This window comes from Rattus norvegicus, chromosome 6, assembly GCF_036323735.1.
Source record: "Rattus norvegicus strain BN/NHsdMcwi chromosome 6, GRCr8, whole genome shotgun sequence".
Taxonomy (NCBI): Eukaryota; Metazoa; Chordata; class Mammalia; order Rodentia; family Muridae; genus Rattus; species Rattus norvegicus.
The window spans coordinates 113,596,659-113,623,677 of NC_086024.1; the positions used below are offsets into that span (position 1 = coordinate 113,596,659).

General features: G+C 40.9%; 1 protein-coding gene across 49 annotated transcripts in view; it reads left to right on the forward strand.

The window, feature by feature from the left end:
* The window catches only part of Nrxn3 (neurexin 3), a 1,631,407-nt gene that overhangs the window by 223,992 nt on the left and 1,380,396 nt on the right, over positions 1-27,019 (forward strand). Inside the window, exons 1-2 of one of the 49 annotated variants that reach the window (XM_063261448.1) lie at positions 228-2,665; positions 3,856-3,953. The exons of the other annotated variants lie outside the window; for them this stretch is intronic. Of the exons in view, the coding sequence (XP_063117518.1) occupies positions 3,875-3,953 (79 nt within the window). The 5' untranslated portion in view covers positions 228-2,665; positions 3,856-3,874. Of the gene's footprint in view, positions 1-227; positions 2,666-3,855; positions 3,954-27,019 lie in introns of those variants that run through there. 49 annotated transcript variants of the gene reach the window in all.

Sequence of the window (27,019 nt, forward strand, 5' to 3'; positions counted from 1 at the left end):
AGACTATACATGGACTGACCCTGGGTTCCAACTGCATAGGTAGCAATGAATAGCCTAGTAAGAGCACCAGTGGAAGGGGAAGCCTTTGGTCCTGCCAAGACTGAACCCCCAGTGAATGTGATTTGGGGGGGGGCAGTAATGGGGGGAGGGGGGGAGGGGAACACCCATAAAGAAGGGGAGGGGGAGGGATTAGGGGGATGCTGACCTGGAAATGGGGAAAGGGAATAACAGTTGAAATGTAAATAAGAAATACCCAAGTTAATAAAGAGAAAAAAAGAAGACCCAGTGAACTAGCTTATTGATCATTCGTAGGTCATTGGTTTAGAATGGTTTTAAAGTCTCAGCCAGATAAGAATGATAGGTTGTAGAGGCTGAACTAGATCCCTAATTTGCCACATTCTAATACCACAGCAGTTTGAAGGAGGCACTGGGCCTGTTAAAATGGTGTTTCTGCCTTAAAGCACGTAGTGAGTGATGAATCACTGGATGGATGAGGAAGTCATGTGCGTGGTGTGGTTTATTATACATTGTACGTTGTGTGCTCTGCACCACTGACCTGCTTATAATCAATGTGTGTTCTTTTGAATATTGATAAGAAGAGGGATGTGGTACTTTCTGTCTACCCCAGGGAGGTTTCAAGTATGAATAAGCTAACATTTTGAAGAAAAGGTTTATAAGCAGGTCTTTTCACTTGATAGCCAGAAAGGTCTGAATTAGTAAAAAGTCAGAATAAGTAATTGCTTAGAATTTTAAAAACCTCACATTCAACAGTGAGAACATTCATCAATGAGAACAATAATTTATTAAGTGGGTTAGTAGATCCATTTGTTGAATATATACAATGGTTCATAAGACATTTGTATTTAAGTGAATTTAAATCAAGAAGGTCCAATTCCAAATGTTTAATAGTATTTTGTCATTATGAGGAACTTGCTTGTTCTTTTTGAGATCTCAAGCCCATGAGTGCATTCCTTAACAAGCCTTTTGTACAGCAGATGACTGACCTAGGGTTGGTTTCACACACAAATGACCATAGATTTTAAATATAAAATAGAAAGGGCATAGTAGTTTACTATGAACATATAGCCTCAATTGGGTACAGTATAACAGTTGAAAAGTCCGAATAACTGTACTGGCTAGGTTTATGTCAACTTGACACAAGCTAAAGTCATCAGAGAGAAAGGAAGCTTCAGGAAATTCCTCCATAAGTTGGGCTGTTGGCAAGCCTGTAGGGCATTTTCTTAATTAGTGTTTGATGGGAAGGGCCCGGCCCAGATGGTACCATTCCTGAGATGGTGGTCTTGGGTTCTATAAGAAAGCAGACTGTGATAGCCATGGGGAGCAAGCCTGTAAGCAGCACCCCTCCATGGCCTCTGCAACAGTTCCTGCCTCCAGGTTTCTGCCCTGTTTGAGTTCCTGTCCTGACTTCCTTCAAGATGAACAATGATGCAGAAGTGTAAACCAAATAAGCCCTTTCCTCCCCAAGCAGCTTTGGTCATGGTATTTCATCATAGCAATAGATCCCCTAACTAAGACAATAGCTAACTATGCACAACTTATAAGAAGGGATATTGGATGGTGGAAATCATGGGGAATTCTGTGAACTGTGCCTTCAATGCCATTAAGCACAACCCACTTCTATTATTAGTAAAATTAACACAATTCAGAAACATTTGGAGATGGTGCTCTTTGTCTGTGAGAGATTAGAGGTAATAACTGAGTCTATCTTTGTTCATATCACAGAATGGCAGCTCCATATATAGTGTTCTGCCTCCTCATTCCCACTTCTTGTCTAAGGTAGGAATAAAGAGACGACAGGTTCAATCTAAAAATATCCTTCAGTGTTTCATGCAAGCCTAGGGTTGGGTGACTTAGGGGTCCTGCATCTGTCTGGAATAAATAGATTCAGGACCCTTGCATTTCTTTCAGAATAATGCTTTGCACCTGAGACCTGACCAATAGGAAGAACGGAGCTTGGGCAACTGTTGCAATAGAAAGCTGCTTTTTTTTTTTTTTTTTTTTTTTGCATTGCCTTCTACTTTGCTCACTGCAGTAACATCTCAGCTTTGAAATGTCCTGTTCAGTCATGCAGCCGGTTCCCAGCAGTTATTTAAGGTTGTGGCTAATAGGAGAGTAGACATCCCTGGTATTTCCCAGAACAGAATGCTCATTCTGGGAATCTTGGGTCCATGTGACTTTCTGAGTCAGTGATTCACACTAAGACAGGGGATGTGTTTGGCATGACACAAGCCTGCCCATTCAAATACATCCCCCAGGAAAAAGGAGGGAGCTGCTGAAGAGTCTTCTCTGCTGACCGGAGCTCCCACTGTGTGCACAAAACACCCTGTCCCAGGTCCCAGGTGTGTGCAGGTTTCTAATTGCCAGTGCTGCACTAAGGTTTGGATAGTGAGAGAAGAGTTGCAAAATCACGAACAACACTGAGGGCGGTATTAGTTAGGAAGAAGGCAGCTTCCTGCACACTGTTGTAGGTGTTAGTGAGATTATCAATTGCTGGCTCCGGCAGAGACACAGGACTGGAGGGCTTGGGGAAATGTGGTGTCCCCTCTCTTCCCTGCTTCTCTCCCCTATTGCCAAGGTTATGTTTTCCCAGGGATCTGCACTCTGCACTTTCATTTCTGCAGTGAAATTAACTCCAGCGTGTCAGGTAAGTCTTTCAGCTCACCTTAAAGCAAAAGGTTTGTGAGCTGTGGTGGGGCTGGCCCTACCCCATCCTCTTTATATCGGATGTGTTTTCTTAGTGCAAAAGTAGAATTTGGAAGCTTAAATTGGGGGAGTAGAGGTTGGAAGGAGCCAGATGAAGTACGTGGCCCTTAGAGAAGAAGAGGTGGGGGGAGGTGAACAGGAAGAAGGAAGGAGACCCTGGCATTTTTCTTTCTAACAAACCTTACTGTTATTTTTTTTTCTTGGAAATTCTGCCTGTAGGCTGGTACATGGCTCGGGAACAGGGTCTCAGGCATGAATCATAACTGTGATGTTCTTCTCCCACCCCCTGCTTTTGGTTACCGCTGCATAAGAGGAGGCAGACAGAAGCAGGGCTGCACGCTGTCAATACAGGCTGCAGAACTCAATAAGCAGCCAGACAGGGAGCGAAATTGGAGAAGGCAGCTATAGATTTCTTAGGTTATTTCTCGTGAGTTTTTTAGAACTTGTGTGATCCAGGCTTGTCAGATACTATTTTGAGCTGGGCTGAGACAAACACATTCCCTTAGTGTACCAGATGTTGTCTGCAGCCTCCCAATTTCCAGAGGCACCTGGGTTGGCTTCCTTGTGGGGAAGGGGTGTCTGGGCAAGAGGCAGAGATGAGAGAATTCGAAACTGTGAGGAGGGAAATGACAGTTCTACTGCTCTAGCTTTTCTTAGGAATAGTAATGCCATTGCTAGGATGGTGCTAATTTATTTGGAAACCAAGGACTGTGCATGATTCAATACAGTACTTAGATCACAGTGGGTAGTCAGCAAATATATGTTGGTGGGCGAGAAGCACCAACAATCTATTGCTTTGGGGTAAGTTAAAATTGGCACATCATGTTTTACTTAGAATGGAATAATAATGCTCATTAGAATTATGAAGAAACATGTTCTGTTGAATCATAGAATAATCCCTTCAAGTGGAATTATTTGATTGCTCCTCGTCTTTGTCTATTTCATTATTAACTACCTAGTGCCATAGGATTTCAGGTAGCTTATAAGATAGATTTCATGGAAGTTAATATCGCAGAATACAAAATGAAAATGAGACCAGCTTCATCCAATAGCTGGTCTCCTGTGTTCTGCAGTAACACAGGTGCTGGAATAGAAAGCTGAGCATCCGTTTCATTTAAACATCCATTTCAGCTTCCTCTTCTGCCAACCCATGCCTGATGCTAAAACTGGGAAAGAAGTAGATGGCTGGCACTGCCTTCTTTGCATCTTAATGAAGAAAATATCAAGAGGTAACCATCGCCGAGGCAATTGAGTAATGCATGGTGACTGAACATTTTGCCTCTGGGAGACAATAAAGGAGATGATTGGGTGACCCTTCCCCATTCCTTGGGTTGGACTTGTCTCTGATAGCTGCATGGTGCTTGGCTTTCTCGCCACCACTCTTTGAAACAGAATCAGAAAGTGCATGGTCTCCCATTCCATTTTGCTTAATAAAATATTCTATTATTTTTTCAGCTACTAAAATATTCTATTATCACTGATATCACAGCCTCCTTGGTTCAGAATGTCTGCCGTGGGCTGTAGTGTACATACATGCCACATAGGCTGCCCGGAGCTTGAGTCTCTCTTACAGTGGATGCTGGGGACAGAGTTGTGGGCTTTAGGCATCTTATAAGTCTTGCAACTGAATGCTGGGAGAATGCCCGTGAGTCAAGGGGGTCTCAGACAGATGCCTATTGGATAGGCTGGGCTCAACTTATGTTTTCATCTATCTTAGAGATGGGGGTGGGTCATGTTAATCCATGGAATCCCCACCCAAAAAACCTATTGCATTAATAGAGTTCTTGGCATACTCCAAAAGTAAAATACCATGCTCTCCCTCCCTACATCCTTCTCCTTTCCCTTCCTCTGTAATAGGATTTCCAACTCTCCGTCTAGTCAAAGGTGGCCTGCGACTGAGACTTTTAACCCTTTCCCCTTCACCTCCTGAGTAGTGGGATTGCAGACATGTGTCACCATGCCTAGTGTATGCAGTGTCGATGATTGATCAAACCCAGGACTTCCTGCATGTTAGTCAAACACACTACCAAATGAGCTACATCTCCAGCCTCAGTAATTGTCTACTTTTTCTCCAAGTGGGATACCCGGCTTCCAGGAATTGTTCACTTTTTCGTCAAGTAGGATTCTCTACTCCTAGGTCTAGGGAATGCGGTTACATTGTCTCATTTATTTCTCTCAGGATAGAAAGAAATTTTATCCTATTTCACAGATGAGAAAACTGAGTCATGCATCATCTCATGTAGCTTTTCTAAGACTGCACAGCTAGTGAGTGGATGAATCTAGATAGAAAATGTTTACCTTAACTGCACTATAAGCATCAGTGAAAAGACTCATTCAGAAAAGGTTCATTTGTGAGATGGTACATGTTTGTGGCTGCAATGTTTGGTCAGGGGAAGTTCACCATGGAAGAGGAAGAATGAGAGTGAGCTTCGAAAGGTTGACAGACAACAAAAAGAAAGTGTCTTTAATAAGGGTGATGGTTATTGATTCATGTAATTGAGATTCACATCACCATGGTCTGGATTTTTTTGTCCCTGTCACTTCTTTTGCTGGCTTTATTGTTAGGCTCTACCTACTACTCTCTCTGTCAGTGGTCCTCAACCTTCCTAATGCTGCAACCCTTTAGTACAATTCCTCAAGATGACCTCCAACTATAAAATTATTTGTGCTGCTACTTCATAACTGTAGTTTTGCTAATGTTATGAATCATAATGCAAATATTTGTGTTTTCCAATGATCTTGGGCAATCCTGTGAAAGGGTCTCCACAAGGGAATTGCAACCTACTGGTTGAAAGCTACTGCTCTAGACTCTTGATTCCAACAGCTGTAGGATGACTGCAGTTTTCACACACACATACACACACACACACACACACACACACACACACACACGGAGGGAGGGAGGGAGGGAGGGAAGGAAGAAGGGAGGGAGGGAGGGAGAGAGGGGAGAGGGAGAGGGGGAGAGGGAGAGGGAGAAAGAGAGAGATTTCTAGGATTCATTTTTTTTACATGTCTAAACCATGTTAGTGGGAAATGGAAAATAAAAGATTATTCAATATATTTTTCTAAAGAATATTTTGAGACTTATGAAAAAGAAATTTTTCTAGAAGAAAAGCAAGATAGGAAAAAGGAGAGTGGGTGTTTAGTAGCTCCTTGTCATCCTCTAGCAGAGAACTGAGCTGACTATGATAGTGGGATAGAAAGTCCCTCGTACAGAGTAGGGGAACATTTGGATCAGGAGAGTCAAGAATCCAGCAAAGTCTACCTATCAGAGTATCTGACTCTAAAGCTATATTGCCACAGTTGGATAGCTCTGTCTTGGACCTCCGAGATCCTTTGAATAATGAGTTAGAAATCAATGTAGCCGAAGACTGGGTCCATAGTACTGGAAATGTATGATTGACTATCCTTCCTATGAATGCTCCCAAGATGCCTTCTCTCTGATCCGAAGCTATACAAAGTCTGTTCCTTAGTTATTTAGTCATGCCCTGGCCACCTCTTTTGGTGTAACTGCTCCCCACCATTTGTATAGAAAGAGAGGGCCTCATGGCTTGAGAGCCTGATGCAGTGTCCTAAGGTTGTAACTACTTACATTTTACTTACTCTACACCATTGCCATATTTCCCCAGGGTTTTCTGAAGTTAGGAGTAGGGAGCTGTATCTAGTCTTCAAAAATGGAGTTCTTTTTCTTTTTTCTCTTTCTTAGAGAAGCATGAATAGATAAGAAGAAAGGACTCTGTACTGGAAATAATCAAGGCATATATTTAGTCTGGGTCCTATGTAGATAATCCCCTGTCTGACTTTGAACAAGTTTTTCTTTTTTTTTTCTTTTTCTTTTCTTTTTAATTTCTGATACTGAGCCCTCAACACAGGTTTTTCCTTCTGTCTTCTTTCTGCAGCAAGAATTATTTTACTGTCAAGCTTTGTTATTCTAGAAGAGCATCCAGGGTTGTCCTTTGGAAGGCTGTTTCTGCCTGTTTGAGTCAAATTAGATGTAGCAGGTGCAAAGGGCTGAAGGAGACTCAATGGTTGATAGAATTATAGCCTGAATTTGTGGAGGCATTTGGTCTCCTGGACATTGACCCTTTGAGTTCTGTACTGAGGTGATCCCTCAGCTTTCCTGAGCCTGTGCTGAATTTATCTGTGGGTGATCACATTGCCCCTAGTCATGTTTGGAAATAATCCTACTAACATGGCTTCTCCTCTTCTTTTTCTGTTGGTTGTTACCATGGACTTCCTTTATGCATTTCACCAGTGTAGCAAGTCTTATTGTATATCCAAATCCCTTTTAAAACCGTGTCACCTCATTCATTCTTGGTGTTCCAATGCTGTGTTCGACCTCACTGGGCTTTTAAATTTCTAAAATTTGAATTTTGACAATCTCATACATGTATATGATATATTGTGAACATATTCACCCCATGGCTCCTGCGTATCCCCATTTCATCCTTAAAGGATTCCTTTATAAATACCAAATAATGTCATTATTGCTTTTGTGTGCATGCATACATGCATGTGTGTGTGTGTGCATATGTGTGTGTGTCCAGATATCCAGATGGCCTTAGATATATTCAAGAAATGAATGTTGTTGAAGCAATGTAGAACAAAATCATGAACTCCCAACCCTCTGCTGTGTGTGTGATAAACACAGAATTATTATCTCTATGAATAGTTATGGGAAAAAAAGATGTTCTCTTCCTTTTAGCTTACCGTGTGTCTGTGGTCTTCTCTCTATGTCACACAGGGTTTAACAAGAACATGGCAACTAAACTGCTTACATCCACATGGAACACTGTCCCGCGGTCTTCCCACATTCTTTGCCTGCTTCTCAACGGGCTCATTTTATCATCCTCTTTTGGCAGCCTTTGGGAAACCTGATCTAAGCCTGAGCAATGGTAGAAGTGCCTGCTTAACAGCTTGGCAGGGAGGAGAGGCGATTGAATTACCTGCTTACACTTCTGATCTCCCAAGCTTATGTCAGAGCAAGAAGATAATAGAAAAAAAATTGTTAACACTGCTTGGGACTAGTGAGTCCACACAGTGGAGAGATTTATCACATGAAAATGCTTGTTCTTTCTGAGGCTGAATCTCATTCTCCATCGCCACTGCCTCCTTCCCTTCATTTTTTCCTGAAACAAATTTCCAGTATCCCTCTCAAGGTGCACTTGCTCTGGAAACAGAAACACCTAGTCGGCAGCTCAGAGCTCATGGCCAACTTGATGGCAGTTTAGGGATTGAAAAAACAGTACTAGCCTAGAGGAGCCAATTTTAGGGACTGCAAGACAATTCTATGGCTTTCAAAGCAGGAAGGCGAGGGAATTCCTGATGGGTTTCTCTGTTGCCTGGTGGAGGGCTCGGAAAAATGGTCTGAGTCTAAAATATAAGGCAGGTTAAGGTTAAAAGTGGGGGTTCCTGGGGGTGGCAGCACATCTTAGGTTGAGAATTGTTCCCAGAATGGCTTCTACCCACTGCATTTACTTATAAACCATTGATAGACACCACCAAATTGGGGCTGGTCAAATATCCTCTCCACAGAGTTCTAACCAGGGCTTCTATTTCCACAATTAGAGACCTGTTCCTAACACTGGAAGACGAAGCATAACTATATAAATAGTTTTACAGGCCCCCTGCCAAGGGTTACTCATTCATTCAATACATGCTTTTAAGGCTGACGATTGGGATGGCGTCTACAACTACAAAGGGAAGTAAGTCATTTCCCTTACTGCTGTGGAGCTCACAGTCATGGGGATGAGAAGGTCCCATGAGAAATGAAAACACAGAAAGTACCCATGACACATCAGTCCATTGTGGCTCCTTGTACTTGTGACTTGTGACTGAGTCATTGAATTGATACAACAACTTCATGATACACATCTGCCATTTGTAAGAATGGGCACTGGGACCCTGTACTCTTAAATATCTTTCCTAAAGCCAAGGAGTTAATAAGTTATTTGAAAGGAAAGGCATGTGTGACCCTGACTGTTCCCAACATCTCCAAAGTTGCCTTTGGGAATTCAGCATCATCCTCTTTCTTACTCAGCTGAGTAAGAAAAGACCTTGAAAAGACCTCAGATTCCTAACATCTTCATATAAAGTTGGCATTCATATGTTTGGTACCTGAGATGGGAAGAGAGGATCATGGGCATGGAGATGGCATTTAAAATGATACAGGGCTGCTGCATATCCTCAGATCTTTTTGATTTTCTTAGATGCACAAAGGCAGAGAGACATGATTAGGAATGCATACTTCAGTCTCTACTCTTTTCCCTAGACATGGTGACTTTCTATTTATGACACCTTGGAAGGTCTACCTTCATTTTAAATGGTAGGAAACCTAACCAAACTTCCTTAAGTACCAAAGGCATTTTAGAGGGTTCCCTCTAGAAGTGGCTCTGGATGTTAAAGGTAGCTTAATCTGAGGTCTTCCACAATGTAGTGCTGTCTCAAGGTTTCATCTTTCAACTTGGTTCTGCTCCTCTCTCACCTACTGATTGCAAAATTGGTACCACAGCTCCATGTCTTGCTGGGTGGGTTGATATGAGATTTTTCTTTCCCAAGGAATTTTTTAGAATCCTGAATTGTTCTATTGCTGGTCCTCTTAAGTTATCTATCTATATCTGGAGCTGTCATTGTACCCAATGGCTAGAACAATGGATTAAAAATGAAGAAATAGTTGATTCCTGGGGATTTTAAATATATATTCAGTGTATTTTAGAAAAAGGTGGTGAAATCCTCCATGGGAGACTTGTCAAGTGATGACAATATTGTACTTCCTATTGGTTCTCAGCCTTCCTTATGCTCCCTTTAATGGAACTCCGCATGTTGTAGTGATTCCCAATCATAGAGTTATTTTATTGCTACCTCATAACTATGATCTTGCTCCTATTATGAATTTTAATGTAAATGCATGATCCACAAGGTATCTGATATTTAACCCCTGTGTAAGTATCATTCACTCCAAAGGGGTCGTGACCCAAAGGTGCTGTTGGGTATTTTTTCCCATTCTCTCTAACTTTTTACTCATCAGTATTCTCACTCTGTACTCAGAAATATACCGTTGGGGCTCAAGGCCTAAAGAATGGGAAATAATAGAACAAAATGCCTACACTTGAATAAAATATCATTTTTATTTTTATATATAATTATTTAAATAACTATTTATGAAATGTATTTGTAAGTAGATTTATTCCCCTTCTAATACTTAAACCATAACAACTATGCAAAGTAACATGATAGCCTGTGTGGATTGGGTACTTATATACAAACTGGCTTTTGCAATGGCCCTTAAGTTCTTTTATTTCTGAGCAGGAGTTCCTATTCCAAGCAGAGGGACTAAGCACATCTATGGTCCTACAGATGGTGCTGGTTGAGTGTCAGCATATGGGGAGTTATGTGGGTGGAGAAGCTGGTGTCAGGAGGGCTGTGTTGGAACATTGGACTCAAATCAAAGGCAAACTCTTAAGGCTTCAGTTGATGAAGGAAAATCTCCTTAGCTGAAAGATGTAGAATTTGAGCTGTGATGAAGAAGAGACTTACTGTCCTGAAATGGCTCAAACTCTACTGGACATCATCCTGAGAGACGGTCAAGGGACCAGCAGTAGGAAAGTCAGTGATAACCTCCTAGTGATTTTTTTCCCCTTACCCATGAAAAAGGCAGCTTGGTAGAAAAAGCTTATATTTCCTGGTTGGGTGGCTTGAAGTAATTTGCTTACACTTGCTTGCTGATAAATATAGATCACAGAAATATCTGTGAGATAATGTGATATGAAGCCAGTAACAGCTTTCCACAGGAAACCGCATATTAAAGCTTAGTTTCAATTGTTTTTCTCTCAGTCTATAAGTGCTGGTCTAGATTCTCAACTATAAATTTTTTCTATGTACTCAACATTTGCCTTCCGAACACAGAACATGTTTAATAATGTGTGACTGAAATTAACTTGCTATTCATGTAAATCTTTTAAAAAATTATTTGATTATTTGTACCTGATGACAGAAAAGCAAAGGCTTTCAGATACATTTCGACCTTTCCCTTGTTAGAGTGCTAATCCTGGGTGAGAGACATTTTTATAGGACTCCTTGCTCTGCCCCCAACTAACAGTATCATTTGGATAAGGAGATTAAATATCTTATCTCGGTGTCTTGATCTGTAAATGATGATATAATACCTTCCCACAAAGTTATTTTGAGGACTTGAGATGACTCAGTACAAAAACTGACTCTGTTATCATCTATACATGGTTTAAACCTCAGTCTTTGGGGTTTAAAACTTAAAATATCACCCGCATGCATGGCCGTCCCTGGATGGTTGTGTCCCAGAGAACCTCATCTGATGATACAAATTCACATCAAACCAAAGTCACCCAGAGTGGTGCTCCCATGGCTCCCTTAAGCATGAGGCCAAGGGAGATGCCAACTTGTCCATTGGGGTGAATGGATACTTCTTTGATTTCCTCATTGAAGGGAATCATTCATTGCATTGGATGGGGGGTTGAGTTTCATGGGCCTCATTGGTTCTTTACCAATTCTGAGATTCTATGTATTCTTGATCCTTCTTCCTATTGAGAAAAAAAACATATTTATAATTCCTTTATAATTGGCCTTAAACCAATTGATTTTTTTCTTTACTATTTAACATAAAATACTAATATGTCTCAGGCTACTTGCCATATTTAAGTGGAAAATACATATAACATGTGAAAACATACTAGGTTTAGACATTCATTCATGTTACTTACTCATATTTACTTCTTGTTAGAAAAATAATAGGACAATACTCATTGGCTTTCTTGATATTGGATGGATCCATATGACCAAGTATGGCCCATGAGTTTCACTGAATATGATGTCTGAAACCACTGATCTTAGAATATGCTGCTGATGTGTGAATTATGGCAAAGCCACCATACAATCATTGTAGCTGTTCAGTGTGGGTTCCGAGGTGTTTGGTATAAAGAAGACGTAATTTTGATGCACTGAAGTACTTAGATTTTGAAGGTGTATTCTTAATGTTCTACCGCTTGACCTACATTGATGATACACTATGTTTACTCTAAGCTAATGCTGGTTGGGTGTTTTCAATAAAGTAGGTGTTTGTTCACATTTGCAAATCCTTCTCTAGGCTTTGTGTTTAGTTGTATGTGAAGATTCATTTATTTTTACCTTTGTGTATGTACGAGTGACTATGTGTAAATATGTACATGAAATATGTGTGTCCTATGTGTGTCTGGCACCCAAGGAAGGCATCAGATCCCTTGGAACTGTTGTTGGAGTCAGTTGTGAGCTGCCTGATGTCAGTGCTTGGAACTGAATCTTCTAGATCTTCAGCAAGGCAGTGAGTTCTCTTCATTGCTCAGTCATCTCTCTCTATATGTTATTCTTAACCTCATATTTATATAGAAATTCACAGTCACAGTTTTTAAGCAAATTGTCCAAGGTCTTTGTGCCAGTGAGTAAGAGATTCCCATCATCTGACTTTAGAGTTGTATCACTAATCATTCTTCTGCGGCTGGTGTGATCAGCCAATATTAATTCTGCCTTTACCCTTCTCTTGAACTGGATCTTCTCTAGTTATACTTGGAAATAATTTCCCCTCTTGACCATTACTCTGCAGTGTGGTGTAAGTTTGGGGAAACCAGTAGAATGGCTCACTGTGGTATCTAATGCCTGGCTTGTCACAGGAAATCTCTCATTTTCTTTGTTTTGTGTGACCACAGTTTAGTTTTTAAACAATCATTTTAAATCAAACTATATAAGACCTCCTGAAACAAGCCTTTTCCTTCCTAGTTTTGCTTGAAATAATTCCTATGATTACATCAGATCAAATTTCTTAGGAGCGGGGCCTGAGATAGAGATTTGCTTGTGTGATCTGTTGGAGGAATGAGCTTGGGGAAAAGCTGTAAGGAGGTGAGGGAGTCAAGAAAAGCAGCTAAGCTGAGGTGTGGTACTGCTGAAGGCTAGTTCTAGCCTGATGACACAGGGAAGGCAGATCATGATTTGTAATACTGATCTTCTCATGCACTGAGGTGAGGAGCTTAACTTTTATAGTCATGCATTAGCCATTGGCCTTAGGTATGGTCATCCAGATGTCTCTAGGCAAAGAGACTCCTACTGGGTAAAGCCAAACATCCAAAAAAGGATATGGGTATGAAATAGTATCAGAAACCCCTGGATCTGCCTGGGGATAGATAAATATTCCAGATAATGCAACACTTCCAGGGTACCAAAACACATACCATACTGTTCTAGGATGGTGGATAACTCATTGCTCTTGGATTTTCTCTGTGGGATCTATAAGATCAAACAACAAAAATGGAATGAAGTGTGTAGGTAATGCAATGTTGGAATGCCATCTCAGCAAGGTGACTTGATTTCAAGAATCATAAGTAGAAATTTCCTGCTGCTATGATGTGATTACTGTGTCTTCCCCAATCTCTTTGTTGAAACTCCACACGATCATGGGTGGAAGCAGGTATTTAGGAAGGAGTAAAGTTGGATGGAGGTGAAACCATCTTGATAATATTAGTGTTATCTGAAAACAGTTATATCTTTCCCCTTCTTGCTCTGTCTTCCCTCCTCATGAGCTAAATGAGACCATATAACTACATATCTAAGACCAGGGCTCTCCAAGAACTCAATCTGCAGAGTAGCATGTGTATACGGCAAGGGAAGAATAATTGTCAACCATGTTTGAGGACTGCCTCTCTTGACTATTTCACTACAGATCATTAAAAAGCAGTCTTTTCTCATGAGATGTATAATCTCTACTATTCTGATACATAGCTGTATTTGAGCTAATGATATTTACTATGACACTTATAGCTTGTGGACTGGGTTAGGGATTTTAGAGAAAATGTCCCAGAGAACCTAGAGCTTCACTCTAGCACTGAGTGAAGACAGGTAAATTGCTATGGAAAGTAAAAAAAGAAGTGGATCTATTTAAGATTTTGAATTTTGTCACCCATGTGAATCAAACTCAACATAAGCTATGTAGTATGCCACTTTTGACTGTCAAGTGGATCTAGAGTTGTCAGATGAGATGATTTAACCTCCAATGAAGGTAGGTTTGCTCATGTGTTTAATTAGATCATTGTCTAAGTTGCTTCTGTGAGCTTTGGTTCATCTCTTTTAGTCCATGTTGAAAGTGGTCACATTGTATTTTACCACCAGATTACTGTCTTGCCATAATAGCTAACCCACCTCTTTGGGGTTTTTTTTTTTTTTTTGCTCCTGTGAGGAATTCATTCACTAAGAGGCACTTGATCCAAGTAGGACCTTTTGCTTCTATTCACTTTTTGATGATCAGGGTAACTGGATAAGAGGGACACTCTACTGTTTCAGCCCTTGCAGATTAGCTCAAATCACAGACACTTGTGTTCTTGCCAAATAAGATACTTTTCCCTACACTCCTCCATTGTTGGTGGGATTGCAGACTGGTAAAACCATTCTGGAAATCAGTCTGGAGGTTCCTCAGAAAATTGGACATTGAACTGCCTGAGGATCCAGCTATACCTCTCTTGGGCATATACCCAAAAGATGCCTCAACATATAAAAGAGACACGTGCTCCACTATGTTCATCGCAGCCTTATTTATAATAGCCAGAAAATGGAAAGAACCCAGATGCCCTTCAACAGAGGAATGGATACAGAAAATGTGGTACATCTACACAATGGAATATTACTCAGCTATCAAAAACAACGAGTTTATGAAATTCGTAGGCAAATGGTTGGAACTGGAAAATATCATCCTGAGTGAGCTAACCCAATCACAGAAAGACATACATGGTATGCACTCATTGATAAGTGGCTATTAGCCCAAATGCTTGAATTACCCTAGATCCCTAGAACAAACGAAACTCAAGACGGATGATCAAAATGTGAATGCTTCACTCCTTCTTTAAATGAGGAAAAAGAATACCCTTGGCAGGGAAGGGAGAGGCAAAGATTAAAACAGAGACTGAAGGAACACCCATTCAGAGCCTGCCCCACATGTGGCCCATACATATACAGCCACCCAATTAGACAAGATGGATGAAGCAAAGAAGTGCAGACCGACAGGAGCCGGATGTAGATCGCTCCTGAGAGACACAGCCAGAATACAGCAAATATAGAGGCGAATGCCAGCAGCAAACCACTGAACTGAGAATAGGTCCCCTATTGAAGGAATCAGAGAAAGAACTGGAAGAGCTTGAAGGGGCTCGAGACCCCAAAAGTACAACAATGCCAAGCAACCAGAGCTTCCAGGGACTAAGCCACTACCTAAAGACTATACATGGACTGACCCTGGACTCTGACCCCATAGGTAGCAATGAATATCCTAGTAAGAGCACCAGTGGAAGGGGAAGCCCTGGGTCCTGCTAAGACTGAACCCCCAGTGAACTAGTCTATGGGGGGAGGGCGGCAATGGGGGGAGGGTTGGGAGGGGAACACCCATAAGGAAGGGGAGGGGGGAGGGGGATGTTTGCCCGGAAACCGGGAAAGGGAATAACACCCGAAATGTATATAAGAAATACTCAAGTAAATAAAAAAAAAAAAAAAAAAGATACTTTTCCCTCCTAGAAAGTGGGTCAAAGTGAAATAGTATGCACTTAGAAAATTTTATTAAGTATATGATAAGTACTTTGATGGCAAAAGACAAGGAAATTATTGTAAAAAAAAAAGCATAACAGGCCAGGAAACAAGCTCAATGACAACTTATCACTTACCTGGGCTCCATCCATAGCCTTTTCACTGGCCTCATCATCAGCGGTCTCAAAAGAATACCATCCATTAGCTACAACCACCCTAACTGATTTCCTGAGAAGCAAAGACAGCCCTGTCAAATCCTTGCTTGAAGCCGTCATGGCCACTCCCCCTCTTGGGATGTATTGTGATGATGACTCCATTTGGACTACTAGGTCCTCAAAGGTTTGGTTCCTACCAGCATGTGCAGCTTCATCTTTCTTTGCTGGCCATCTTGAACTTTTTAATCTATTTACAGTGTTTCACTCCTCCACACTATTGTTTGTGTCCTTACCTTGTTGAGAACTTGGTTCTCAATTTTATGAGGCAAGGGCATTTTCTTCATGTTTTGGATGGAATACTAAGAGGCAGAGAAACTTTTTCAAGATTTCATTCATAGTGAATGGAGGAGTTGGGATATTAATATAGGCCATCTAATGTGGAGAGTGATATTATATCACTTTCTAAAAATACTATAAATAATGATTAAAGTTAATGGTATTGGTTGTTAACTCTGTGCTGAGAAACTTGGCATGCTCTTTATGTTATGAGGATCATCTCTGAACATCACCTTTAGAGTAACTTGTTAATATATTTATTTATGGGTTGGGGATTTAGCTCAGTGGTAGAGCGCTTGCCTAGGAAGCGCAAGGCCCTGGGTTTGGTCCCCAGCTCCGAAAAAAAGAACACACACACACACACACACACACACACACACACACACACACACACACATATATATATATATATATATATATACATATATATATATTTCAATGGTTGAAACACTGGGACTTAGAGGGTCAGGCACATGTCCAAGGTGACACAGCTCATTCATGGTGGATTCTGGATTCATTATCAGGTTCCTGAAACTCTCGTCTCACTTTTATTTTGGTTCAGACATATCCTCTATTCATTAATCCAGATTGCCCCGTCAGTAGCTAAACTCTCTTCCCCCCATTCTAGCTTCTATCTTTTATTCTTTCAAAACTCTATACATTTACATAATATATATTGGTCCTGTTCATCCATTACTGCCTCCCTCCAACTCCTCTTAGTCTTCCTTTATCTTCCTCTCAACTTCATGTTTCCTTTTTTAAAAATTTTTATTTTTTATAAATATTTTTATTTTTTATAAATATTTTTATTTTATAATAGGTGAACACAAGCTTACAAAAAAGAATGGTTCTAGAGACTAGATGGGTAGAACTCTGTTTTATACCATGATTGACACCAGAACATCCTGTTCATTCAGCATTGATCTGAATTTATTAGCTTTATGGTGGTAACCATGGCAATATGACTTCTGCTGACTTTCAGTGTCATTGACAATCAGGGCTCAACACAGGTGTGTGTGTGTATGTGTGTATTTGATTCTTGACTCCTTATTGTACTAAGAAATGTTTTTTTATGGGAAGGAAGAATATTTGCATGCAGAGAATTCAATTGATGCTTTTGTACCCAGAAAATGAAAAGAAAAAAGATGAAACAGGGTCATTTGCTCATTTGACCTAAAAGACTGAGCAGAGAGACATGAAGGAAAGCATGTGGAGAATACTTTGTGAGGTTAGCTTGGCTGATTGGTAGATTTCCAACCTTTCTGAAATTATAAAAACCTATAAATATTTCCAGTCACAAACCTTGATGAATCAAGTGCATTCTCATACAGGAAATGGAATAGAGAAAAATTATATTGGTTTGCAAGTAGAGATTCATGCCTCACCATATGAGTGCCAGATATTTGAGATATGATTATTAATAACAAAGCCAGCAAGAAGCTATTGGGAGGGGTGAAATGACATTTATCTGCCCTTTTCATCATATGTATTATCTGGGTCACTATGAAATTAATGTTCACACTTTCCACCTCCAGGCAAAGCACTTACCCAGCTCACCTTGTGCTGCTGTCATTTGTAGCACTTTGGAACAAATGTGCAGCCCTGAGGTGAAGATGGAAAAAAAATATGTAGGTAAAAAAGGACTTAGGAGCTCAATTAAGAATGGATAGTCTCACCTAAAAACTATGAATTTCAAGACCACGCATGAATGGCTACTTTGATTTAAAACATTTCCTACGGACCTGGGTGATGATAATTGGAAAATCCGGGGCTAGTTAGAAGAGCATTGGCAGCTGAATGTCTGTTTATTTGGTGCAGAGGACCTAGGGCAAAAGTCACAGTTCTTGTGCTAAGAACACCATTTGGGTGTTGCTAACTTTGTTTAGAGACTGTAGGCCAGTGGTTCTCAACCTTCCTAATTCTGTGGCCTTTTAATACAGTTTCCCTTGTTGTGGTAATCCCCCAACCATAAAATTATTTTCATGGCTATGTCATAACTGTAATTTTGCTGTTATGAATCATAATGTAAATATCTAATATGCAGGAAGGGCTTAGACTATCTCTGTGAAAGAGCTGTTTGACTTGTAAGGGGTAGTTATCCACAGGGTGGGACTCACTGCTGTAAGCAGAACATCCAGTCCTTGACTCAGGAACCCTTGAATAGCTTATTACAAATGCTTCCAGATAGATGTATCAGGGAAAGAGGACAGAGATAAAAATGTTGGGTGTTGGTTACTTAGTGAGATCAGGTGGAAAATGTAATCAGTGTATGTACAGTACAACATAGGGACCCATCAGTCCTACCTTTAGGCCCTTTCCTTAGGAGATAAGAACACATTGCAAAAGCTTTGGGGGGTGTTATTGAATTATTCAAAATAATGATCAGCTAAATACCTTGCTGTTCTAACATAGGAGGCATAAAGATTTAATGCCTATAGTTTGGGTTATTAGGAATATTTCTGCCATTAAAAAACATGCTTCTGAAAAGTATTTAAATTATGGGGATAAGGGGGCTAGAGAGATGGCTCAGTGATTAAGAAAAGTAGCTACTTTTACAAAGGTCCAGGATCTATCCCAGCATCCAGGTCATAGCTCACAACCATAAGTTGTCCCAGAGGATCTAACACCCTTTTATAACCTCAATCAGCACTGTACACATGTGGTACAAAGACATACATGCAGACAAAACATAAAATACATAAATATAAAAGATAAAACAACATATAAAATAAAATAAGTAAGCCTTACAAAGTTAAAAATATTTGTAATTAGATATAAGTAGCTAGATGGTATGTGTGTATAGGTATACTGCTGGTTGACTTGGGTATAAAAATGTCTGTAAAACACTAGAAAATGGTCTCAAGGAGAGGACGACATAAACTCCATTTTAGAACCAGGCCTGACTATCTCCCACCCTTGCCAGTCATCAGTCCCAGACACTAGGCCATAAGTCATGGCTGTAGGAACAGACTCTAAATTCCAGGAACGAGGCCATAGAATCCCTCATCTAAAGAACAGCCTGGAGATGACCACAAGAATAGGGAAATATCTTGTCTCAGGATGCTGTGCTGGACATCCTTATATGATATGGGTATCTCATCCTGTGATTAAACATTCATGGCACAGGAATGCAGGCCACTGACCACCTGGACACAAGCTAATAGAAGCTGAGCCTGTGACATCCCTGGCATCCACCAATGAAGTTTTAGCTAAACTTTAACCCTAGCTAAAATTCCCATAGTTCCCTATAAAACGGCATGTGCACCATGATCTGGGTCATTGCCATTTTTGCAAGTGGCCTGACCTCTTGCTTTTGTGAAATAAAAACAATCTTGCCAATTATGTTTGCGAGTGCTGGTTTCTGGGTACCACTTTTGAAGTTAACACTTAAGAGAAACATTTAGGTTCTGCCAGAGCATGACAAATATAGAGGTGAGTGCTCACAGCCAACCATTGAACTGAGAATGGGGTCCCCATTGGAGGAGTTAGAGAAAGGATTGAAGGAGCTGAAGGGGCTTGCAACCCTATAAGAACAACAATGCCAACCAACCAGAGCTCCCAGGAACTAAACCACCATCCAAAGAGTACACATTGAGAGACCCATGGCTCCAGCTGCATATGTAGCAGAGGATGCCATTATTGGGCACCAATGGGAGGAGAAGCCCTTGATCCTGCCAAGTCTCAATCCCCCAGTGTAGGGAAATGTCAGGGGAGGGTGAGAAGGGGTGGGTGGTTGAGTGAGGGAACACACTCATAGAAGAAGGTGGAGAGGGGATGGGATGGGGGATTATGGATGGGAAATTGGAAAAGGGAATAATATTTGAAATGTAAATGAATAAATATTCAATAAAAAAGAAACATTTAATGGTTATCTTTGAGTCTAAGTGATTTTAATTTTCTAACTCAAACCCTTTACCAGCCTATACCCTATGCTGGTGTCATTTTGATTTTATGGTGCATTAAAGCAGAGGGTTGGTTTTAAATGCCCCACTCACTAACTAATGTTAGCTTCTGAATTTAGGGTTAAAAGTGACCCAGCCATCCTCTTAGGTCACTAGAGGACCAGAGAAGTGATGATACTCTCTACCCAAGTTTCTATCTTTCTCTCTGTCAATATTTCTTCACCCATCAGTAAGTGCCCCTGTACCCCCATATATAATTAGGCATTTCCTTTAAATGTCCTGCACACATCAGAACTCTTCTCCTCATGCTATTTCACTTCTGTTTAGGAGATGAATATATGATTCCTCTCTATTGGAAATTTTATATTTGCCACTTTTGAATATCCCTTGTCACTGACACATAGTATTTGACAAACAAATGAAGGATATTTACCATTCAAAGGTTTTGTTTGATTTGGTGGGGAGATAGATTCAGTATTCTGGAGTGGTCTGGTAGTTCATAGTACTTATGTGTGTGTGGGGGGAACTTGCCAGTAGAGTGACTGTGTTGTTTTGTTTTCCTGGGAAAGAGCTTCTGATTCAATATGCCAGGTAGTCAAAGCTTTGCGTTCTAATATGGGCCAATCAATCCAGAAATCAATCGATGTTCATTTATCCAGTTCAGATTATGTTCCCAGCACAGTGCTGGAGACATTAGATTGTAAAGAATGTCTCTTTCCTTCAGTTCCTTCAACAGTGTTATTAAAACTTGAAGAGATCAGAAGTAGGGAAGTGCTGAGACTAGAGATTCATAGGCTGATCATTGCTTGCAGTGAGCTCAAAGGACTCTTATGGTCCCTGGCATCAGATGGCACCGTCATCACTGTTGGGCTCAGCATCTGGAAAACCAGAGTTTGGCCTTCTCCCGCAAAGGATCATGCCCCTGACTAATTATTGTAAAGGTGCCACCTTAAAAAGCAAAAACATTCACAGCACCTACTCAAACTGTTTATTTACTTTACCACATGGAGTAGAGAAAGCAAACTGTTCCCAAATAGAATTGTGGACTGAGAGGCTGAAACCTGTCTGGGTTGCATAGGTTTTTGCATTTTGTAGGTGAGACAGGAGAATTGTGGTCTAGCTTAATTAGTGTTCACCTCCTGAAATGCCTTGGAGGGTACCTTTCAAAAACAAACACCAAACAAAACCAACCATCCAACCAACAACCAACCAACTACCACCAACAAAAAAACAGGAGAATTCACACCACATTTATATGGAAATAGGACAGTAAGAGAAAGACCAAGCTAATAGAACCTGCTAGGGAAAGCACAGACAGGCTAACAATACATCCACACATCTGTTTTTTCTTTTAAGTTTATAGCCTAATTTGTTTTTCTCCTATCGAAATCTATAACCAAAGTTCATTATTTAAGGAAGAAAAATAACCTCTGCCCGTACCCTACCAGGAGTTCCTCAGAGCTTCCCCATGCTCACTGTTTGAGACAGTCCAGCAGAGCCATCCTTGAAAGGAAGCAGCCTCTTCAACGCTGAACTTGTCATCTTCAACACCTCTGATGATCTTGCATTGGTCTGTCAGGGGGAAAGGCAGAGGGAAGCCTGTAAATGAAGTCCACGAGCCAAATCCTGTTTTTAAGCACAGTGACCCCAGTTACTGCGGATTCTTAACTCTTGGTGTAAATATTTATAGACTCCCTTGGTTGTTCCCTGACTTCACCAGACACTGTCATTGTCTGTGCTAATAAATCTGCTTTTTTTTTTTCCTTAAAAGTCCTCTCATGTCCACTTTCTCAGAACAGGCTAGTTTGTGTCTGCTCGTAAGGGCTTCCTGTGTTATTATAGGAGAATCTAAGATACTTGCAGAAGGAGGAGAGATTTCTGCTTAAGGAAACATTTTCCGTCTAAGGGCATAAACACACAAACAAGCTTATGCAAGAGCTGCAAGCTCTGGAGTCACAGTATTCTAAGTGAATTCTAGGATATATGATTAATAATCTAGGTGGAAGCAAGTTTTAAATGCATTCCTTGGGAGGTTTTAAAATGAATTCCAGATACCTCACTGGCACAGAAGGAGACCTCCCTAGAGCTCCCAGGCAGAGTATTTCCATCCTTGTCTGGGATAGAATCTCCTCTGACCTCCTTCTAGTGTTATGACAATTATTTTGTTGCTGGATCAGGCATGCAGGGGGCACCATTAAAAACACCATTTTATGCTTTCTTTCACTGCCAGTCTGTCTTCACTGGATTGCCTCTGGCTCCCTGGTCCTTGCTACATCTTCAGTATGACACTCCCTAGCAGTAAGGCTATGCTTTTCCTGTCACCCTGCTGTCCCCCAGAGTTCAGGAAGTATCCGTCCATACAAATGGACCCTAGCAAAATATTTAAGTTCCTGTCTTCCTCCCACTGTGGGTTTTGATCATTTCTTTCAGTAGCCAATTCAGTTTAATTATTTATGGAAGGACATTCATAGTGCTAGAGGAAATGTCCTATAAAGCATTTATCAAAGAATCAGTCTTTGTAATCTGAGACAGCCCTAGAGCAAACATATCTGGGACAATGATTTGAGGGGCAGTGGGATGAGACATCATTGGTGGCACCTGAATCATCTCGCTTGACTCATGAGATGAGGCTAGAATTTGGAAAAAGTACATTTGGAACCATGCCAGTCCCGCACTCCCTGCCCCATGGATATACAATGAGGTGGTCATGACCATTACTGTCATAGGATGACTGCTACTATTATCATCAATGGAACAACGAGGGAGACTGAGGCACTGGATAAAATGCCTTGCTCAATTCTCTAACATAGTGGAGTGATATCTAGATTTGGATAGAAGCATTTTGATGGCAGCTCTTTGATAACATGCAGTTCTTCTGGGAAGGAGCTGATCTTATAATTGATCATAGTCTCATATCCTTGGCTTATCTCATCCTGTCCAGCTTTCTGGGATTGCTTCTATGGGTGGCACTCAACTGTAGACTCAGAAGAGTATGGGAAGGATCACCATATTGGTTTGGTAGAGTGGTTTCCGGCATGTGAGGCTAAAGCCTCTTTCTGTTATCCCTTAGATCTTTGACTCAGCCAAAGCACTGAATTTTGGAGATTCTTGGTTCTCTCCACTGTAGGCCAACTGTGGCTTCTATTCCTTGTTGTGTTATAAATACAAAACAGAGAAGGAAATACATGAAGGGTTCTAGTAAATAGTTAAAGAGTCTAGAAATGCTTCCGATCTTAGCTGTGGCCATTATCTCCCTTATGGAATGACCTGGAATTTTAGTTACCCTGAGGCAAGTATTTCAGTATCCTTAGATGAAAGAAAGTGTTAGACATGTAGCTGCCAATGAGTAGTAGGACTGGAATAGGTAACACAGGCCAACCATTCAGAGACCATTTCTGGAGAGACACTGGCTAGAAAGCCAGCAGGGCCCATTGTGTACCTTGCCTGGACCCTTCCATGATCCCTCATGTTGTTCTTATACAGAGGAGTTCAAGATGCTCTTAGTAGTCTATTAAGGACACACTAAGGTCAGTACATAATAATCTTGTTATTTCAAGAAGCAGCTCCCCTCCTGGTTTTTCTCTTAGCCCTCAGCCCCGCCTTACCCAGCTTCTATTAACACCCATAGCTGATGGTATTTTTAAACTTCAGGGCTCCTGTCTGGCTGGTTATTCATTTAGCTGAGAAACTGCAGCACCTAATTAATAGGAAATTAGCAGTGAATGTAACATTTGGCCCATAGTCAAGGATCAAGAAGTTATAAATATGCACCACGTGAGTGGCCCAGGCACCCGATTCCCACATCTTGAGAAGTGGCATTTCCTGTACTGTGTCAGGAGGTGTGCATTGGTGGTCACTGGCAGTAGGAAGCCATCTTTATCATCTCTGAGGGCCAATGGGAACTTCCTGGGGAGCACAGGGGAGTTCTGCTTCAGCTTGTTTCCTGAGTGGCTATTTTACTTTGTTGAATTAAATACTACCTCAAAGGCCAGGTCAAAATGAGCACAGAAAGTCAGAACACAGGCTAGAGAACTCTTGAGGTTGTTGCCTATGATGCTCCCTAGAGGGTGACTCAGATGTTGGGTTCCCTAAAGAGTCTCAGGTCTGTCATTGTTCTAGATACTTCCATTTGGCCTCTTTTGTGACTTGTGTGTAATTATTTATAAAGAATATCCCAAGAGCCTAGACTTGTGTCATTGATCAATTACATATATACAGAAGAGTATTTGTTCTTTCTACTGCTCTAAATCTATGGCCACTGAAGCCCCTCTAAACAAAAGTCAGGATATTAAGAGAAAGGTATACAAATCTATTTAATGTAAGTTTCATATGACATGGCAGTCTTATAAATGAAGACATTAGATATTTTTATGTTAGGGTGATGAAGGGTGGACAATCATGGGGGAACATAATAAAGGACAAGAACTACTAGAGTTATATTCTGTTATAGATGAGGCACACAGAGAATGTGACTCTCATGCAGGAATCCTATGACTCATTACAGCGATAGGTCAGATATTTTAGCATTTTTCAAATTACTTTGAATACTTGTTATGTCAAAGTACCACAGTTGTTGGTCCTGTATCTTGAATTCCATCACAGACTGTAGGAACTGGGACACAGAGTAGTGAGAGTCCTTGCCCAAATCAGCAAGAGGCAGAGCAGCTAGGCTCCGAAACAAACATTTTCATCCATCAAGTTTGATGATCAGTGCAGAAGCCATAGCTGCCTGACTACTTCAGAAGAAACATAAGGCTAGAAGACAAAACCATTCTGAAGTATTAGAGGAGGGAAACACTGGGTTAATGGCAAGGTCATTTCTGAAGCTTTCTCTGGAGACCAAAGTGTTTCTAACCCACAGGAGGACGAAGCAACACCGAGGAATCAGAATAGAGTCTTTCTTTATCCTCTCTTAATTTAATTTATCTTGTTTTCCTTTTTCTCAATTTCCCCCAGCAGGGAAATAGGAATTGAACAACGTGTCTTTTCCCTGGACAGAGTTAAAAATCTGCTGATAAAAAGACTGTTCACATTCTGAGTGTGTTTGTTATGAGGCAAACCATGGCAGGTAGGGGCAGAGAGGTGCCCAGCTCCATGGTAAAGCTGAGCCAGGAGGAAAAGCCAGCCTCACTACATTAGTGAACAGAAAGCCCAGAGTAAGTGAAATATCTTGCCAGCTTTATTTAAAAGATCGATCGAAGCCTCTTTAACACAGGCTTCTACCTGAGAATTGATAGGATGAACCCAGCATTTATGTGTGTCTGGGAGGAGGCTTTTGGAAGAAGGAAAAAAATATAAAAGAAATTGCATCATTGGGTAGGTCCCAGTAGGGACTGATCTTAAGGGAGGAAATAGCTCATTAATGATATCACAGAGCAGAAATGGATTGGAAGGCTATGTGTGGCTTGGACTAGAGAGGGCAACGTCTTTTCTGGAAGGAAAGTGTACCTTGCTGGAGCCTTGTTCATGAAGGGAGCTATAAATCATGGTCCAGGATGAGGATAAAGTTTTTATAGATGCCCAAATACACCTGAATTCTCTACCTCTTCCAACTAGCTAGGGGTATTTCCTGAGTCCCCACTTAGACAAAGGTGGGCCTTATTCCCTGGAGGACAGAACCAACTCATTGCCACCCATATAGCACTTTGTCCCCAAAATGATTTTGGAATTGAAACACCATTAAAGAATTTGGACATCAGTCTCTCTCTCTCTCTCTCTCTCTCTCTCTCTCTCTCTCTCTCTCTCAGCTGATCAGTTGATCAGTACTGGGTTCTGTACTCTGCAGCAAGAGACATTACTCTACCATCCTCATCCTTGCTTCTCTACCCTCCACCAGCCTTAGTTTTGTCATTGTCTTTTGTTTTTGTTGCTCTTAAATGTTGTTCATATATAGTGAGAATTTATATTCTTAAAAAAAAAGAATTTGGGCATGTTATCTAGACATGGTGTCTCAAAACTATAATTGAATTATTTAGGAGGCTGAGGCAGGAGGAGTGCCAGCCTGGGTCACAATGTTCTCATAATTCACTACTGTGGGGTTGGAAGGGAGGAGAAGGGGTGAGGTCATTGGATATGGTTCTTGAACCTTCTTGAATCTTGATCTCAGTTTATAATTTTGTTAAACTATTATGAGGGGGTAATATCTACTTTAAAATAATTAAATCTTCCTTTCTTCTTGACCCTTCTTCAATCTTGACTTCACTGTCTGATTTTGTACAAATGCAATAGGGGTAATATCTGTTTTAAAATGACTAAATGGAGTACTAGTCAAAAGAATTAACATAGTTTAGTGCTGAGATTTGAGAATAATGATTGCTATTTTTGTTACAAGAATAAAACAGTAGAAAACATCACTTGGTACATGGTCACTCAATAATCAGTTCTGTCCACTTGCTAAAGGTCATGTCAACAATATTAATGTTAGGAAAAATTCCAGAGACTTTGCCTCTCTCTACAACTCTCTCCCTTACTTTGCCCCAAACAAAGTCCTGGGTCAAAACCAACCTTAACAGCACCCAAGTTCCAAGGCTCTTCTCCATCACTACAACCCCAAGTGCAATCCAATTCCACCCATACTGTGACTCCAACCTCATTCTCACTATGTTCTAACTGTATTAGTTGTTTGGAGAGACAGACCAAAATGAGGGCATATATATGAGGGAAGGAAAGATAGAGAGAAGGAGAGAGAGAGAGAGAGAGAGAGAGAGAGAGAGAGAGAGAGAGAGCATGAGAGCTCAAGAGTAAGGGGGAAAGGGGAGGAAGGAGGATGAGAGAGGGAAACGAGAATGAGAGGGGAAGGGGAGGGAAAAAAAGATTAAAAGAGGCCAGCACTCAAAGCATCTCCACAGTGATCTAGCAAGCTAGAGAGTCAGGAGAGAAAGCATTTCTGTTATATGCTGACCAGCTTGAGACCATGGGAAAAGTCAGTGTCTCAATTTGACAACCAGTAAGAGAAAATGTTCTATTTACTTGGGAGAAGGCCAGCCTTCTGATCCTATCCATGCCTTCAAGTGACTAAATGGGCAATCTACTTTACCTAGTCTACCAGTTTAAATGCCGATCTCAGCAAAGAATACCACCACAGAAAAATCCAGAGGAACATTTTACCAAATACCTGGGCATTCTATGGTTCAATCACATTGACTCATAAAATGAGCCTGTATACTAGCCTTGTTGCTAATCCTATTCTCAAACTTTTCCTCAACCTTAAGCCTTACCCTAGCACTAACTACCCTATATATTCCAGATACTATTAACTCCCCAGCTTTCTTCTTCATGGTGGGGAAACAAATCCCACCCTTGGCAGTAAAACATATTAATTAATGTGCTCAATTCCAA